The sequence below is a fragment of the Necator americanus genome, chromosome II, assembly GCF_031761385.1.
Source record: "Necator americanus strain Aroian chromosome II, whole genome shotgun sequence".
Taxonomy (NCBI): domain Eukaryota; kingdom Metazoa; phylum Nematoda; class Chromadorea; order Rhabditida; family Ancylostomatidae; genus Necator; species Necator americanus.
The window spans coordinates 26,941,716-26,959,631 of NC_087372.1; the positions used below are offsets into that span (position 1 = coordinate 26,941,716).

The following is a 17,916-nucleotide window of genomic DNA, read 5'->3' on the forward strand; positions in this document are numbered from 1 at the left end:
AATGGTTGGTTGATACTAGCGCAGCTTCGAGGCATCGACCGTGCGGCCCTGCGCTATACACGCATCTTAATAGTGAATAAGAAATGTTTGATATGAAGTTGTTTGTGGAGAAAAAACGACATTAAAGGCATCACCCCACGAATCTGAGGTGGTACGGATTTCAGGTGGAGTATTCTTATACGGGATAGTAGATTATGGAGAGGGGGCGAGGGGGAGAGGGAGTGTTTCCGTTCATTTCTTCCTAATTGCTGTAAAAAAACGGCCCGTAAGATGTGGCGCGTGCACAAGGCTGACGCGCTCCAATCGAACTCGTTGTAGAAAATTGCGCGCCGAAACGCTCCAAGCCGTATCTTCCGGGCCGTTTTTCACGGCAATTAGGAAGAAATGAACGGGATCACTCCTCTCTCCATAATCTACAATCCCGTATATGAATACTCCACCTGAAATCTGCATCACCTCGGATTCGTGGGTTGATGCCTTTAAGTATTCCGGCACCTAATAGAATTCTATCCTGTCATTACTGCCTGATTAAAACCTCGTAACAGGATGGTGGTACTAGGGTTGTTTTACGCCTGGTACTCCAACAATTTGCTCGTGTCCTTCACGAAGTGCAACTGAATTAAACACACCTATAACTCACCGATTACCTTCCGAATAGTGCAACATAAGTACCGTCTGAGGGTGGCAAAGGTAAACGATGTGAAGATGCTTAAACATTTGAAAAATTCACAATTTTGTACAATACATTAAGCCATCGAATATCTGCGGTTACGTGAACAAAACAAATATTTCTTTGTTTAGAGGACATTTCCTAAATTTTAATAGCTCTCTAAAAGTTGTTTTATTTTTGTCTTTTTTAGAAATAATATTTTCAGGGAAAAAACTAGAGAGAATCCTTAGTGCTTGAGGCCGCAAAATAATTTTAATTCTTAATTTTTCTTCTTAGTTTCGTTTGTATTGTAGTTTTGCTCTCGATTTTCTGTGCCAACTATTAATGCAAAGATTTTTTTCCGTTTTTTCCGCTGTCAGAAGAAGTTTTTTTTTGTCTGGGGGAATATATTACATTACCACTTACGCCAGAAGATAACTATTTCCGCATCGAGGAAATATCGTGCGACCTCATGCATTAGCGCTTAGGAGCTCGAATTCAAGCTTTCTCGTGTGCATACAGCTTGCTATCCCGAATATATAGCATGCTGCCAGGATTGCTTGTTTGCCTAATATCAGCTGCTTTACCGGTTATATTTGAATTTTTCCAATACGATGGAATTGACGGATGATTTGAAGAGTGCTGACCATCCACTAGGATAAGCCGTTGAAGCCGTGGCATAATCTAGACCCGTTAATTCTTTAGGACTACACTGTGTTTTTCTGCCTTAGCTCACTTACTCTTATTTCACAAGCGATTCATAGAATTTCATAGCGTTCATAGAATTTAACGTTGAATTTCAGTGTGTTGAAGCATTTTTCAAATTTATTCCAGTCGTCTGCTCTCTAATCACATCGGAAATTCGGTATTTTTGAAGAAACTGGATTGTTTCGGTCTGATATCTGCCATAAACACAAAATTGTTTATACATATTCCCTCTTTCGCAATAAAATCACTGATCAAATGCAATCATCTGCTTTAGTCCGAACAAATCCGTCTTTATCTATACAAGCAATTTCCGGCCATCGACCATTCATCATTTTTCTTCTTTGGTTATGGAAATTAGCTGAAATTTCCGCATCTCAGTCGTTTTAAACGACCCTTTTCACTATCGTCATTGAAAAAGCTCCGTTTTAGCAGAACAAAAAGTCTTGTCCTCGTACTTCAAAGAAAAAGTAATGGCACTAGATGAGAGGAAGTGATTGCCGGCACTATTTTTGCTGTACGCTTCAAGTTCGTGTCGTCTTCATCGTTGGCATTTAGTCAGATGCGCTACCAATAGCCTAGTATTCTATGCCTCCATTTCCCAGCGATTTCTGATTATGAACAGCGGTTTTAGTAATATTGGTTGAAATTCTCTAGTAGAGAAAACGTCTAAAAAAAGCTGCTGGGAATGGCAGTGCACTCGACATCGATCTCCGCATAATTTTACTCACAAGAACTGAAATTGCGGAACTGACCCCGGTGTACTTCTACTCACATTTCCAAACTTTCATCCTCCACTTCAGCTTTACACCTATTTCCCTCTTTCCGACTTCAACATTCCGAGTATTCAGCGGCTATCCGCAATGTCTTTCGCTGTCGATAGTTTTTTCCTATCGGTCAAAAATAGTTCAGCGGACATCCTTTAAAGCTTTTTGTAAACCACAATTTCTCGGAGCAGAACATTGCCGCTTGAGTACTAGGATTTCACTTTTTTATGCGCGAAGCTTTCCTAACCGAGTTGTAAACTAACTGAGGTATAGATGGTGGAAACAAAGTTCAGGCTCAAGCTTGGTATACTCGTATGGGTCCTAATTAGAAATGTGAGTAGATCAAAGGGTACGAACAGCACCTTTTTGCCTAAATCAACTGACAATTAGGAAAGGCTTTATTCCTGTTGGAATAAAAGATCCTAGACTGAAAGTGCACAATCAGATAGTGATATCACGAATGTGACAAATAATAACAGTGTAATTACTATCACATTATTATCAATTGTAAACAACGGTATTGTATAAATCTACTACTATTTTTTGTAATCTCGATTAGCTTGAATCACTCATTTTTTTATGACGAAATCCATCGCATGCGGATATGAGCAGTTCTTTCGGATACTGCATAATTTAAACATGATAGCTTTATATAAGTAGGCATGGACGTCTCCTGACAGGTTTTGGTGCCTTCCACATTTCCAGAGCATTGGTGATAGGTATGGATTGCGCTTGAGTTTGCATTGTCATTTGTCAGTTTGTCATTTAGTTGTTAACGCTGGTTTGAGTTCCTTACTTTGTTCAATTACCCATGTTTGAGGTGTTCCTTGAACCGTAACCTCGTTACAGGCACTTCAGCGTATTACAGTGGTGCACAATGAGCCCAATTAATTAATTAAAGCAGGGAGGGGGTATAGAAAAAAGAAAAATGGCTCCTTTTCCAAGTGAAGAGGGGAGTAGCCATAGAATGCAGCTTGCTATTAATCGGATTCTTCCCACCAGTCCAATCCGAATTCAATTTACAGGGGTATTCATACCCTGCACGGATCAATCAACGTCTAGCACTTCACTCTTTATCCTCGCTATCACTGACTGTCAAAACTTAGTGAGTCAATGGAAAGAAGAGAAAAAAAAAGAAAAATCACGCTTCAAGTAGGTGAAGTTAGTTGCTGATTCGTCGTTTTCTTGATCAGTTCTTGCCCCATTAATTAGAAATCGAGAAAATAGAAAATCAATGTATTGATTCAAATATTTGCCGCCAAATCTGACCATTTAACTATGTACTTTGCTATCACTAGCAAAAATCTGCGATTTATTTTTCCATGGAAAATTTCAAAAGTGGTAAATTCTTCTCTTGAACAAAAATTTTGATAAAGACTTCTTGAAGAAAGAACTCTGACTACGAGTTGTCGTATGCATGCAGTTCCGAAACAGTTTTTTTCCCACTGGCCGAACTTCTTCCTCTCTTTTTTCCATATTCCAAGAACACGCATCCCTCGTCTTCACAGCTTCATATATGCAGTTGCAGTTCGAGTTTAAGATCAAAAAAATGCAGTTCGAAACTGAGGAAATAAATCAGGTAGCATTAATTGTTCATCATGCACAACATCCCGTAACCGTTGTAACGCCATTATCGTTAACACATGTAGCCATGATTGATTACGAGTAGACTCAGCTGTAATGGTCGTTAGGGTGCTTAGATTTTGCAGAACTCTAATGAGATTACATTGCAGTCGAGTTTTTAAAGCTACATGAAATTTTGAAAAATATTATGTAAATATTAATTATTATGGATTAAAATTATATTATAATTAATATTGTACAAAATTTATATATGAGTTCATATCCTAAGTGAAGGTCTATGAGTTGTGCTGCTTGGAGAGTTTGGAGAAGTAATGGCATCTCCACCACCTAGTGATTATCGACCGGAAGTGATGTCGCTTGATCCATGATCAGACATCGATAATGACGTGATCGATGATTGATGCCGTCGCTTCTGCAAACCGCCTGCAGCCTTTGCAAAAATGGAATAAAAATTGCGCCACAGGCACCGTAAAAAAAGTAGAACCTTTGTGTCAGCTGCCAATTCAAGGACTCCATAGACATTCTAATGATGGCGGTAGACTACATGTAGCTCATTTACGAAAACTCTTTTCACATATAGAAAGAGAGATCCTGGACAATGGCATTCGATGTACACTCCTTTAAAATCAACCTTACATTTTTTCTCGTGTAGAGGAAGGTGTTTTCATTTGCTTTTTCATGTCACAGACAGTTAGGTGAACCTTGAACTTGTACACAGAATGAAATTTCTAGAGTTTAATTGCAAAAAAGTGGAGAACGCTGCAAACATTTACTCCTGTGAATTTCCTATTGTGCATCCGAGATTTTATTCTGCAAAAACGTCACAGCCAAAGGTGAATAGTAAACATACAGCTTTTTTACTAAAAGAAATGACGGCGCTCGATGAGAGGAAGAGTGCACGGTTTTCACAGCCGCATATTTAGAGGTCGAGTTTTGGAAGAAATTTTTTCAGAGCTAGTCACTTCCAGTATGAACAATGCTGAATTTTTAGAAAACAGTTCCTCGTGTGTGATAGGATGCAAATATATCCATGTGTTTGATCTTCAGAAGGAAGCTGCATAAAGTATACAATTACCATGTAAAGGAAAAGCGTCTGGCGTTCATCAGTGCGCTTCGGGCCCGTGTTCACCACAATTCAGAATCGCTACGGGTTTACGAAGCGCGTGACTGGTCTAGAGGAATTTCTGGGGCTAGCCGATGTGTGAAGTCAATGTTTTTATCCTCCCAGACAAGTCTGATACCAATTTATCGACCCCGTGGGATGAAAGGCTTGATGGGCGTTAGGGGGGATTCGAACCTCCGATCGATCGTGCAGTCACAGCGAAGCCTCTTACCGACTTACGCTACTCCGACCCTGCAATAACCTTTTCATCATAAAAATAGAAACCGGATAATAAGTATATATAGAAATCCGTTTGACAGGTAACCCTTACTTCCTGACGCTGTTTAAATGTATTTAAGTGTATAAATGTATTATATTTAAATGTAGCACAGACGGAAGCCCTTTATCCTTTTTTCCATACAATACGCTCCTCATTTTTAGTAAAGCACATTTTATCGGTTCGAGCGTGTTAAAGAAATAAGCCTTCGATTAGAGTACGTCAAAAAAGGGATTATGTGCGGTGGGTAGGGCAGCAATGTGAGTTCCAGCAGAAGCGTCGCGGTCACGCCGTTGTATAAATTCTGGATTGTCTCTGCATTCTTTGACAGTTCATTTTTGTCTAAAAGAACACCTTGAAAAGCAAAGCTTCGCATTTTGCATGCTTCCGATATTCCGCTTCAATTGCAGAGCATCACTTTTTTGGAAGAACTCTTATTTTTGTCATTCCTGCGTTCTCCTCTTTTCTATTTCTCTTTCTTTCTCTTCATGCTGCATATTAAGAGAACTTGGATTAATACTATTTGTATTAGCTTATTATCAATATTAGTGCTCCCACTTATCCTGGACCTGCAGCTGCTACGCTTACAGGTTCTGAGAAGCGTCTAGAGATACAGTGGATCTCAATGCATTCCAATAATCCAAAGCGTAAAGAAAAACCATATTTTCTTGGGAACATTCCTCTCTGGAACTTAGAAGACGGCTCTTTTTTGTAGGATTTGGCTTAGACTCTGGGTTCCAAAACGAAACTTAGAGGAATGGATGTTTTTGTGTGTTCATGGATCACAAATGATGCGAACAAGAATCAAAAGTTTAAAAAATTGTGATCATATTTTTTGATACATTAATGATATTTTATGATATATTGATGATATATTGATTTTTTCGAAAACTTTACAACAGAAATAACAATTATTTCAGTTCCGTTCTATACTTGTCAGTTGGCTAAAAATTATCGGATATGTAAAGGATAAATGCAGTTGCCACAATAATTCTTCGCCAAAAACCGGAAAAAAAAATGCGAGTCCGCATTTTCGTTTTTTCTCCGTAATTAGATTCATTTTGTTTACACCATTACGTATAGAGATCAGTTTACGTGATCTTTCCTATCCAACTTATTTTAATGAACTCGTATATCGTCCGGTTAGCATGAAGATAAGTTTATAGCTGATTAAAATCCCAAAGAAATAATATGAAGGAAATTGATGACTCGGGAGTATCTCTATTCAGGAAACAAATAATGGAAAAATCATGCGTGTAAAGTAAAAGTAGGTGTACCTGTAGCGCGTTTAATTTGTATCACTGATTGATTCGCTACCGGAAATGTCAGTTTGCGACTTACGTGAAACGATTCCTTGGCCTCTTTAATTTCTTTTTTCTTTTTTCTAAGGGATCTCATAATCATGTTGTAACAAATTTGATAAAAATTTATTAAATTGAATTTCAACAAAACCCAAACTAGCACCAACTAAGATCTGTCAACTTTATGCATTTTAACCTACTCATTTCTATTTACTTATTTTTCAGATGTTTTCTTCAAGAAAAAATATTGTGTGTGAGGCGTTGCTGCAATCCTGTTTCCAAGAAGTAGCTACTCATAGAAAAAACGGTGGACCTATTCACACCAATGAATCCGCAGTTTTCTCCGAAAATGTTAAAATCTCGCCGTCTGGCGCAAATTGACAAATAAATTCGGTAGTTTGTACAGTTACTAACGATATGATTCGAATTAGCTGAGCTATTATTGAGTTTCTTTTGAATACTACATTTTCCTTTCTAATACAGGTATATATACTGCTTTTCCTAAAAAGTAAACGTCGTCTGAAGTTCTAGCATTCGTAAACAGAAAGTGCTGAAAATCACTTGATCCAGCCGGAAAATTCTCCAATCCGTCCAACCTCTGCCAACCCTGAAAATTCACAGCCATTCCCTGGTCTGCACATAGTTTGTTGGAGCAAATTAACTTGTCTTGTCGCCGAAAATCGTTTCAGCGTATCGTGTTTATTTTTTCTTTCGAAATGGCTCATTCAATTTTCGCGAACAACATTCTTCATGTCATCAACAAGTCTTATGCCACGATAACTCGGCTACTGGAGAATTCGATTTCACGTTTGCCGTTCGTTCGCATCGTTGTTGAATCCCGTAGGGAGAAAGTCGAATCAGTGCCTTGCAATCAAAGTAAAATCCTAAAGTGATCTTTCCAAAAAAAATTATTATTAGAGAACGTTTAAGGGCTAAAATTTGTATTACCGTAACTGTATTTTGTTGCTGTACCCCTACTGCTCTACTCTACTCAGTCGTTGATCAGTTGTTCTTATCTTAACGGTCCCACTAAGCCATAGAACTGAATGAAACGAATATTTAGGATTGCGGCCTGCAACGCGCAAGGACTATGACCGCCCCGCGTTTTTCGCCGTTCGTTCGTTCCTTCGTTACCCTCTCAACGAACTTATCGCTTTCGTGGGCTTGCCAGGCTCCTTTTTGGTGACTTATTCTTAGTTCTTATTCAAGCTGCTGCAGCTATTTTCGAATTTACTCCAGTTGGGACCTAAACGTCCTTCAGAACCCGTTTCACTCTTAGGCGTTATTAGATCAATTGTTTTTCACTTACTATCTTCCCACTTTGATATTTGTTAGTCTGTACGTGGATTACTGAAGTTGTTTTCTTAGCTGAAATCTAGAACTTGTCCGAATTTCATTCAATTCTTAACTTTTACTCGTTTATTTTACTTGGTAAATTTTCTGTTACTTTCGTCTTTATTTTATTCATTCACAACCTAGTTTTACATAGAACGAACATTAGGCATTACTGTTTGGAATTGTTCCGAGAAACTTTCAACAATCTAGTAAGGTGAAAAGTGAGTATAAAGTAAAGTAAGTAAAGAGATCACGTTAGCCCTAAAGCGGTTGTTCTTCTATGATCCGCACTTGGTAGAGAAACTTCCTGTTCACCATGCCTGAATAAAAAAGAGATATCAACGTGAAAATTGGTTGAAATGAAAGGGAAGCCAACGTTTCATTGTCTGGGGAAAATTGATAGTGAAAGGCTAACGACTGGTGCACACTATTCATTAACGTGGCAGTAACTGCATACCGCTAATTTTCTGGAAGTCTCTGATGCCTATGGAAGAAGTTGGGAAAGCAGGATGCTGTCATTCTGTGCAACAAATTATAAGAATTGCACACACTGTTCTATTATTTGCTTAGTTTTTACGTTATTAGAGTATTTGAGAGGATCTGTTTAGTTGATTTCAATCCTACCGTATCCTTATGAAGCTATTTTTTTACAGTAAAAACTTAACTCCTGCGTTTTACCGTATTCCTGCCAGCGCATATGTCTACAGATCACAAGAAGTTGAGTGTGTAGACTTGGGAGCAGAGTCTGCAAACTCTCTCCCCTGATCTACAGAAAACACATAAAGTCCAGAATCTCGTGGATATCTGTTTATTTCGTGCAAGACTTCGTTAATGGAGCTCTTTCGGTTTTCTTTGCCTTCACAGCTCCGAATCTCCATCCGTCTTCCTTTGTGTTCTTCATTCTTTTTCTTCCGGCTGCACATGCATTACCTCTACTCGCCGTTCCCTTCCGCTACCTCCGAAATGGGCGTGGCCAGAAGATCAATAGCTTTCCATGACAACGGCTTCTCTAACCTACTGATCCTAGCGACTGAATTTTTACTCTTCAAATCTGAGCTCAGTGTGTGCATATCTCAGATGAACTTCTTCTTTTGCACCCACTGCTTACGTCTTCGTTTAGCTTCGGAGCCAAAAATGGTGGCCGCTTACCTTCTGGGAAATCTCTACGATAATCGATTACATACAAACAGAATGTGATGGGAGAATTCGTAACCTAATTAGCGAAAAATTCAGGTCTTGGATGCAGAGTTAGTGTATGATATGGGACCAGGATCGCTCCTAGTGGTACTCCTCTTCCTACTCGTAAGAGTCGTGAATGGGATCGTCTTCCAAGGTACGTCTGTACTTCTTCTCGAAAGTTCCAAGTTGCGCGGTATTCAAACTTTCACCGTTTCTGTGAAGCTCCTACACAGTCGAAGATATTGGTGAAGATCTTTGAACTCTTTTCATTCTTGTTAACAAATTTCTATACTTTTTCTACATTATTGCCTGGGACCACTTCCTCTAACGTGGCTAATCTAATAACAATGAGGGAAACCTTATTTAAATGAATTTCGGGGAGTTCCTTCCCTTTTTGCGAATTCCGTAACATTCTTGATCCTTTGCAAAATTCGTTTTTCACGAATTCTTTTGTGAAAGTTCACGTTCAAGTGCTCTTGTGTCTGCATTGAGTGATCGGAGGGAAATATTATTCTCATAGTTTTTTCTTGCTTGCAAATATCATGGAATCATTCATATCCCTTACGATTCTTTTAGTTCGCAAAAAAATTTAACATTTTGTTTTTCTTTCTCTTTGTCTATCTTGTCGTAGTATAGTGATCCGTGATTTGTGGACTTCATTTCTGGAAGCTTTTGGGATCTATTTATTCACTGCCGTTGAAAACAACTTGATATCGATCCTTTCTCGCCGAATCCTCTTCTCCTGACTCACCTTTAATTTCAAAGGATTTCGTTTCCTCGTCAGCGTTTTCCTTCGGGAATATCCAAAGGCATTAGTTATTTTATGCGTTTTTGACGTGTCACGTAATTTTTTTGCATCTGTCATGCAAGCGTTAGAAACTTTGACACAAGACTTCTACATTTCAACGCATTTGACATATGAATGCGGTCAAGTCATTCGCTCTTCAGCGTTTTTCATTTGCCTCAACGGAAGGGAAATTAATTTCAAATGTGACGAGAAGAGCTGCTCTGATGTCTTCTCTCATTTTCTCGTTTTATCCAGTCGCTTCTTTTTTTTCCTCGGTTAGACTTAGTGTGACCACCAACTGACACCAGTCATCCCTCACTACTTTTGTTTCTGTACGGAAGACCATCCGGTTGTGTGATTGTTGAAGGTCGATCACTGGAAGTAATGCGGTCCTAATGCGCCGCAGCCGGCAATTATGGAAATGCACTGCACAAACCTACGCCAGCGCAGACAACCGCACAGAAAATGATGGCTGCAGAAAACTTTCGCAACGTTTCAGCAGAAAGGGGCTACTCGATTATCCAGAGAGGTCGTTTAGCGCCAAGTTTTTGCCAGAATTGTAAATGGCCGTTCACTTGAATTCGTTTATGCATGAACGCATGCGTGGCTCTGTTTTTGGCATGGAAATTAGGTTAAAACAGCTGTTCGAGTAGTCCCACTGAAGCACGTTGTTCAGTTGATCCCAAGAACAGATATACGAACTCCTCTCCCTTCGGGATACCGAGCACAACTAGGTACCACGCGCCACCAAAGACTTTTTTTCGCACGAATGAGGTGAGGGGTCAGGTTGAACTGACAACAGAACCCCTCTTCCAGCCCACGTCGCTGTTACTGCTCAACAAATAAGAATTCTCCAGAATGTTGGACCATATTGAGCCAATTAATAAGGGCTTGGTGCCACTTTTGAAGGATGAGCTTAGCGCGGATTAGCCTCTAACGAATCTCGTCGCTACGAGTATCGTATAATATTAACCAAAGGGTCTACGCCAACGCCAATAGAAAGTCTGAAGATTTCGATCTGCCGATAGGTATTCCACAAAAACAGACATCTGTTGAGAAACCACGTAAGTTGTTCGCAATTTACCCGTCATTATTTCTGATTGCACGATTACATTTCCAACGAAAATCGCAACAAAAATGCAAGTGCAATGCAAAAAAGCTTAGTCTCGTGTTCATCAAATCATTTTTTTCCTTTAGTAGGAAGTTCATTTGACGCTCTTTGCCTTGTAGACGAGAGATTCTAGTGCCTGTCAGGAGAAAATGACTCTGCTGGTTTAAAAATTGTCTGGCCCTAAGGCCTCATAAGGAGTAGGTGATTACTTTTAGAAGTGCTGAAATATCGTATCCTCTTTTCTTTACAATTCTTCCTTAACCACTTATGAAATCTGTAAGAGTTGGGTTCAGCTGATAGCAGCAGTGAACTGAACGGGGGAATGTATGTACATAGATCTTGCATCGAATCCATGTGCTCACACATACATTTGGTCTCCGCGGAAAGCAGAATCGTTTACATGTTTGAAAAAGACCTTAAAAAGAACTTCTTCGACGATCTTTTTCAACTGAAAAATACTTTGGAAATAAAATCAGAAAATAAAGAAATATCAGAAGTTAAACTAGTATGAAGTGAGCTTTTAGGCTCTTTCCTTGAGTTGGCTCTAAAAAAACAAATTTTGCTTGATGCTGCCAAAAGACTGATGATAATTTTTTTGGATTTGATCCACAAGAAGTCGAAAACAGAATCTAAGGGCGGTATACCCAACGAGTGCCATTCTTCGGAGACGTTTTTTTCATCTGCAAAAAGAAGTCATATAACCGCGTAATCCTGATCTAGTTATACGACTTCTTTCCCTCGTAACTGCATATCCGAACTTACTACGAAACGTCGCCGCATTGAATTATAAGACGCCTTTCATTTCCGAGCGTGCGAACAACTTCGTCGTCGATTCATTCATGTGTCGTGTCCATGCTTCTTTGCTGCCCGAGTGAGTGGCCTCATTTAGGAAGTCAGCAGCATCACTCCACGCTACTCTTCCCAAGAGGACAAGCACCGCAAACGTCCGTGAAATTAAACTATAACGGAATCCATTAGACTAGCGTGTGCCATCGCGTTAGAGAGGCACGAAACAACCACTCGAGCACATTGAAGAACGGGAGGAAAACGTCTGAATGAGAAGAGGAGCAGTCTCATGCCCAGCTCTTCATTGCTTGAATATTTCCGTAAATCTACACATCCATCAGCGTTAACGACGGTTGTTTTGCAGGAGCGCACGGAAGCTTAACCTCAAGCAGATTAGACTCGCCGCTTGAAGGCAATTGCTATAAATGTGCGCACAGCGAACAGTCTATACCCTAGAAAATTACACGTTCCAGAAGAAGAATAACCTTTTGCACTGGAATATGGAAGCGCGGCGAGATTTCATGTTTACATCCGCGTAACATGACGCCTTCAACCTGTTGCCGTAGCTGGTATGTCTGCTCAAAGATCAGCTGGGCGAGTTCAGTCTTCGTGCAATCGATAATAATGAGAGCTCTGAAATCTCTAAGGATAAAGCTGCTACTTATATGCTTCCTGAATGAAATCCTATGTTTACATCCACTCGACGACATTCGTGGATGCATGCAAAAGGCAGATCGATAGCGAAAAGCCAGCAGGTAGCCACGACAGGGTTCCATAACGAAACACAATACCTCTCAGGTAATCACGACATGATGTTTGCTTGTACGTACGACCGAACAGATTATTGGCGCTTGTGAGTGCCAGAGGGTAATGTGGTATCGACGCTGCATTGTGCCATCCAGTCTAATAACGGCGTAACTTTTTCTAAGCGCATTCGTGGATTCCCATCTCCTAAGTGCACTTAGAAACGCAACAAGTTCCGAGTCAGCCGTCGCAACACACGCACTCAAAAAGCGGTCAGCCTCTGCTTTTTCCGCGACACCACCGCGTTCCGTCGGTCGAGTGACGAAACGGTGGTTAGTCTCCGTTTAACGAGGGATTTAGTTGCTGACCTAGGCAGCAGCTGATTGAGGACTGCCACAGTGAATTAAAAGCGGTGAAACACAATGAGAAGCAATGGTATTCTAAGAAATCGTTAAGATCTCTTAGGATTTTTTAGCTCAAGGAAGTGAGGTGTTTGTCTCATGTATTTCTTTCAATATTCGTTTTCCCCCAGTTTTGTCCACGTAGGGTCACTGGCGATAATTTCGTCTGAATGAAGTTGTCGGGCAAAATTTGGTTCAACCCACCCTTGAGGTGCTTTGAAGTGTCGTTGAAGCCGAAGGTGAGGAACAATTTCGATTGAGGACCTCTCCATAATCCGCAGTTGGAAAGCGACTTTATCGGAGACCGAGCATAGTTGATTTCCTGGTTTTTTATATCTGACTCTCCGCTGCCGTATGGCCAACGCACTTCGATCCTTTGATCTTCTAGGTGTATCTGAATAAAAAAATAATTAGATAAGGTGGATGTGGAATAGGAAGAAGATCTTTTACTTAAACGTTCGATAACTCGATACTGCACAACGTCAACCAAATTCTTCGTGAGTTTAGGGTTGGCTAACGCCTTCCTCGGGAGAATGAAGGCACCGAATTGACACATCGGCTGATCTCCATTTGTTGTGTATTAGCAGTTATAAGGATAGTGTTATAAACCTTCACGATTCCGGCGTGATGTTGGACGTTGACGAATCAGAGGTGGGTTGATCAACGCCAACCACTTCAGCCAGTCATCCTTTCTCCTTCCGTTGATGAATCTTTTAATTCTTCAGTTCGTGCTGATACATAATCGGCAACATGCATGTATTCAGATAGTCATGTTTTCACTAACGGTTTTTTTGCTGAATAAATTTCTGTTGGCTTAACCCTCGGAGCAATTTCGAGCCACATTTCGGTTTTCCTCTTCTCGAAGATCAGCATTGTATCATGTTGGAAGTACACGCGAGTGCTGAACACTTGATTCCCAACGGTATCGTTGACAATGACGAATGAAGTGGTGATCGACGCACGCTCACGGAACACTCGCCTCCTCTCACAAAGACAACTGATGCAATTTATTGCGATTCTGCTGTTTCCGTTTGGGAAAAGTCTGCTCTCACGTCTTGTGAAATTTGATCGCACTTGCAAAGAGATGCCAGTAACTTAAGACGTTTCGGCTATTGCAGAGTCTTAAGAAAATATATCTGAACTTTCAGTTGCTAGGAATTGGAAACGTAAGTTACTAGGGATGTGCGCTTCTGCTTCTTTCTTGTGTAAAAAAGCACTTGTGTAAAAACTGAGCACATTCATGGGTATTGGGCAATCCCATAAATAATGTGGTATCCTCAAGCGAGGTCAGAACAAGACTAGAGGGATATTTTTCGGCGCAAACAGTTGAATTCTTGAAGAATGGCACTAAAAGCCTTACAGATGAGGAGAGGAGGATTGTAGACAATGAACGATAACAAGATTCAGGGTTATATTCAAATTTCGTCATTATTTTGTTCCCGGAAAAAACGAACTGCAGGATACTGTATCAGTTTATGTGATGACTCAGTGATGACTCAATGGTAATTTCGGAACGGGTGCAATCTTGTATTTTCTAAAATTGAAGCCATTTCTCAAAAATCCCCCACGGAACGGCGAAGGAAGCTTTTGCGGGGGTTTGCTTATTTACTTAAAGGAATTGCAATGGTGAAAATGTTGCAGATAGTGAGAGAGTGTTGCAGAGGATTTCGTTGAATTCCTTGCTCCTTCATTTCATGTTGTTAGGAAAGATTTCTATTTTTGGAGATTTTGGGGACTGCTACAGTCCTCTCTGCGCCTCCACTTTCTCCGTTCTCTGCTTCCTGTCGTGATCCTATTAACTCGCTCCTCCGGATGTCTGGGCAGCGATTAATTGGCTGAGCATCACTCGAACCGCCTAATGAGATATGGTCGGGTAGTCACCAAACCGAACAATTGCGCATAAATTCTGTCCGTGAGCAAATCTGGAGAGGACACAGAGGGTCTGTTGAAGCGGGTCTTCCCAGATATCCACAGCGGACCTTTCACCGAGACATAACCATAACCCAACCCATTTCAGGCTCATGCTCGGATAACACGTTGCTTTGTGAGCAACTGTGCGTAACACTCTCGCCTGAGACGTATGAGTGCGGCTGCTGGAACGATCACGTGCTACTTTCGAACGGCATCAGCTGTAAAGGTGAATTTCTTTAAAGGAACATTTTTCTGGAAAATCTCGTCATTAGATCCGAAACTGCGATTTTGTAAGTGGTTGTTTGACAGGTGTTGAACAGGTGACATCCGCATAGCTTCGGGCACGAGTTCATGACAATTTCGTACGTTTTCAAAAACAGTACTTAATGTCTGTTGTAATGACGATGGCAAAAGGTATGGAGAGTGTGCTGGCTGGCTATGCCAGTGAACGACCAGCTCTTCGAATTACCCTGGATTGAGTGACACATAGCATTTGTGGTTTGAATCACGGGCCGAGTTTATTAAAGGCTCCATTCACTTGCTCATTTACTTATACATACCAAGGTGCTCAAGAAAGGCAGAAGTTTTTTTTTTGTTGTTTGTAGAATATGTTTCTCAAAAGAGCTTTAGAATCCAAAGGGACATGTCTCCCGTTTTCTCATTAGCCTCATCACACAATAGAATAAAACTCAATAAAATGGGCTAATTAAATTGATTAGGAAACGATCGGGTTTTAGGATCATTCTGGATTACGTAGTAAACAATCAGTGTTCTGTAAACAACCAATGCTTTACTTTAAAATCTATGGGAATCTTTGTATTATGTCATGACAATTTCCCTCTTTTTTCTTTGAATTCCGTTAACCAAAAAAAACTTTTCTGTTGTACGATTTAGAATAGCTATATAGGGAAGAGAAACGTCGCTGCTTTATTCAGAATGAGCTCTTGCTGTTTCAAGTTCACGATTATTCCGAGTAAAAAAGTACAGATGCTAAAAGTCACTCAGGTGTTCCTTGACCCGATTGCGGAGACTTCTTCGATGTGTTCGTCCTCAAATGAATCAGACAGAATGAGGCTCATAGCACCTACATATGACCATTCATTCGCTCCACGTTTCGAAAAGGCGAACGATGTAGTTCGAGGATGTACAAATCCAGTTAAATGAGCGGCTAGATGTCATTTTAAAGGCATCACCCCCCGAATCTGAGGTGGTGCAGATTTCGGGCGGAGTATTCTTATAATGGATAGTAGATTATGGAAAAGAGAGTGATTCCGTCCATTTCCTTCTAATTGCCGTAAAAAACGGCTCAGAAGATGCTGCGCCGCACAAGGCTGGCGCGCTCCAGTCAAACTCCCTGTAGAAAATAGTGTGCCAGAACGCCCGAAGCCGTATCTTCCGGACCGTTTCCTACGGCAATTAGGAAAAAATGGACGGAATCACCCTTCTCTCCATTATCTACGATCCCGTATACGAATACTCCACCTGAAATCCGAACCACCTCAGATTCGTGGGGTGATTTCTCTAAGCCAAAAATGTCTAGAGATTAGTCAGTGGTGAGCAATAACCCTCAGCTAGACCATGAAACAGATTTATTCTTACAGTAGGCACTTTATGGGAATAAAATGTAGCAAGTAAGTAGATAAAAAGTTATGTTGTGTATAAATGCAAATAACGAACTTCATATTGACTAATAATAACAACTGTATATAAATATACTTAAATAAGTGAAATGAAAAGACCAACCTTTTTTGTCTATTTTTCTCAGACGCTTTATGATGTTATCATGTTTCAGTTATAAACAGAACAAGCAAAATATTTTTTTGAATTATGTACTTGTTCTTATTAACAAATTTCATCTATAGGTTTGTTACTTGGTTAATTTTCCTCTTCTTAGATACCAAAGACCATGCTATGCTTTCATCTCGATTTTTTCCACCATCACAGCGAGGTCCATTGACCTTTTAGATTTAACTGTCCGGATTCGCGGAGGCGACTGGATTCATTGCAGTTTTTGCAATGTGTTTGAATCCGGAACGAGATATGCCAATGCAATGAGTAGAAGAGCAGAAAGAGATGCAGACAATACGAGTGAAAAACACTTCGTTACTCTTACTTTTCCCAGGCAAAACCAATTTCGCAGAGAAAAATTTGAGGAAGAGATCGTACTATTATGAACTTTTTTTAGAAGTTTATTTGGGAGTTTAACTCATCCATACATTAGTGATCTCTAAACAGAAATGTCCTCGGTAAACGTGGAAACAGCACGAAATGAACTTGAACTTCTTCGGTTGCAACATTTCTGGGAGATTTTTGACCGGTAGGTCTTCGGAAATTCTCCAGAGCACCTCTATCCGAAGAATTTTTTGGCAACGTAAAAAGCATGGCGGGGTACTTCTTTTGCATCCAATTTCCCTTGTTACCTCCACGTGTATTGAGGCTTGCCGCTAATGGCCCGCTGCCCTAAGAATTAACAGCCTATTTGCATAAATATTTCCCACTTTCCACAGCAAGAGGGTGACCCAACAATGCCGCAGAAATGTACAAAAACAATTTCATTTTGCTCTAGAAATCAGAACTACAAGAGCAGTGTGTTCTGCTTTTTTTTTCTGTTCACAGTGCAAATTTTCGTTTAATGGAATGAATGAATAAATAAATAAGCCTCAGATTATAAAATTATGACCGTTGGAACGAGGACAACATGGAAAAATTGAAAGCTAACTTTTGGAGTGAATCTGAAAAAAAAACAAAATTGATCCGAACATTTATAATCCGAATCTGGTCAGCAAAAGCTTCCTTAAAGGCATCACCTCACGAATCTGGAGTGGTACGGGCTTCAGGCGGGTAATGCCTATACGGGGTCGTAGATTGTGGGGAAGAGGGTGATTCCGTTTATCTCTCCCTGTGTGTCAGTGTAAACGGACGACACCGGAACATTGTCACTTCAATTTGGGATTCTGATTTTTGGATTTACCTCATTTTTGTCCGTAAACGGGGTTGGTGTGTCGGCAAGGGAAAGAGGTTTGACTGCGATCAGATGCTCTACGGATTGAAATCGCCACAAAGCCAAGCGAGCTTTTTCGAGAATCCACAAGACTTGTGTTGTTAGTGTGGGATAAAACGCTGATTTGATTCATGGGACGACCCTCGCTAGTCGCTGTGTGGTTTAACACACGTTCATAGAAGCTCAGACTCTTCCGAATCGAAGTCGAAGCCAAGATTGGTATTGTCTTTGATAGCTAACGTTTCGTGTGCGTTATCGCCTTCGCTTAACCCTGGA

General features: G+C 40.4%; 1 protein-coding gene across 2 annotated transcripts in view; it reads left to right on the forward strand.

Annotated features, from left to right (window-relative positions):
• Window positions 1–2,394: 2,394 nt before the first annotated feature.
• RB195_019605 (uncharacterized protein) overlaps window positions 2,395–17,916 on the forward strand; it is a gene marked incomplete at both ends in the record, with an annotated part of 37,308 nt that continues 21,786 nt past the window's right edge. Inside the window, 3 exons of one of the 2 annotated variants that reach the window (XM_064187533.1) lie at window positions 2,395–2,454; window positions 8,954–9,053; window positions 14,746–14,865. In XM_064187533.1, coding sequence (XP_064043414.1) covers window positions 2,395–2,454; window positions 8,954–9,053; window positions 14,746–14,865 — 280 coding nt within the window. Of the gene's footprint in view, window positions 2,455–8,953; window positions 9,054–14,745; window positions 14,866–17,916 lie in introns of those variants that run through there. The other variant, XM_064187534.1, reaches the window with a different exon arrangement.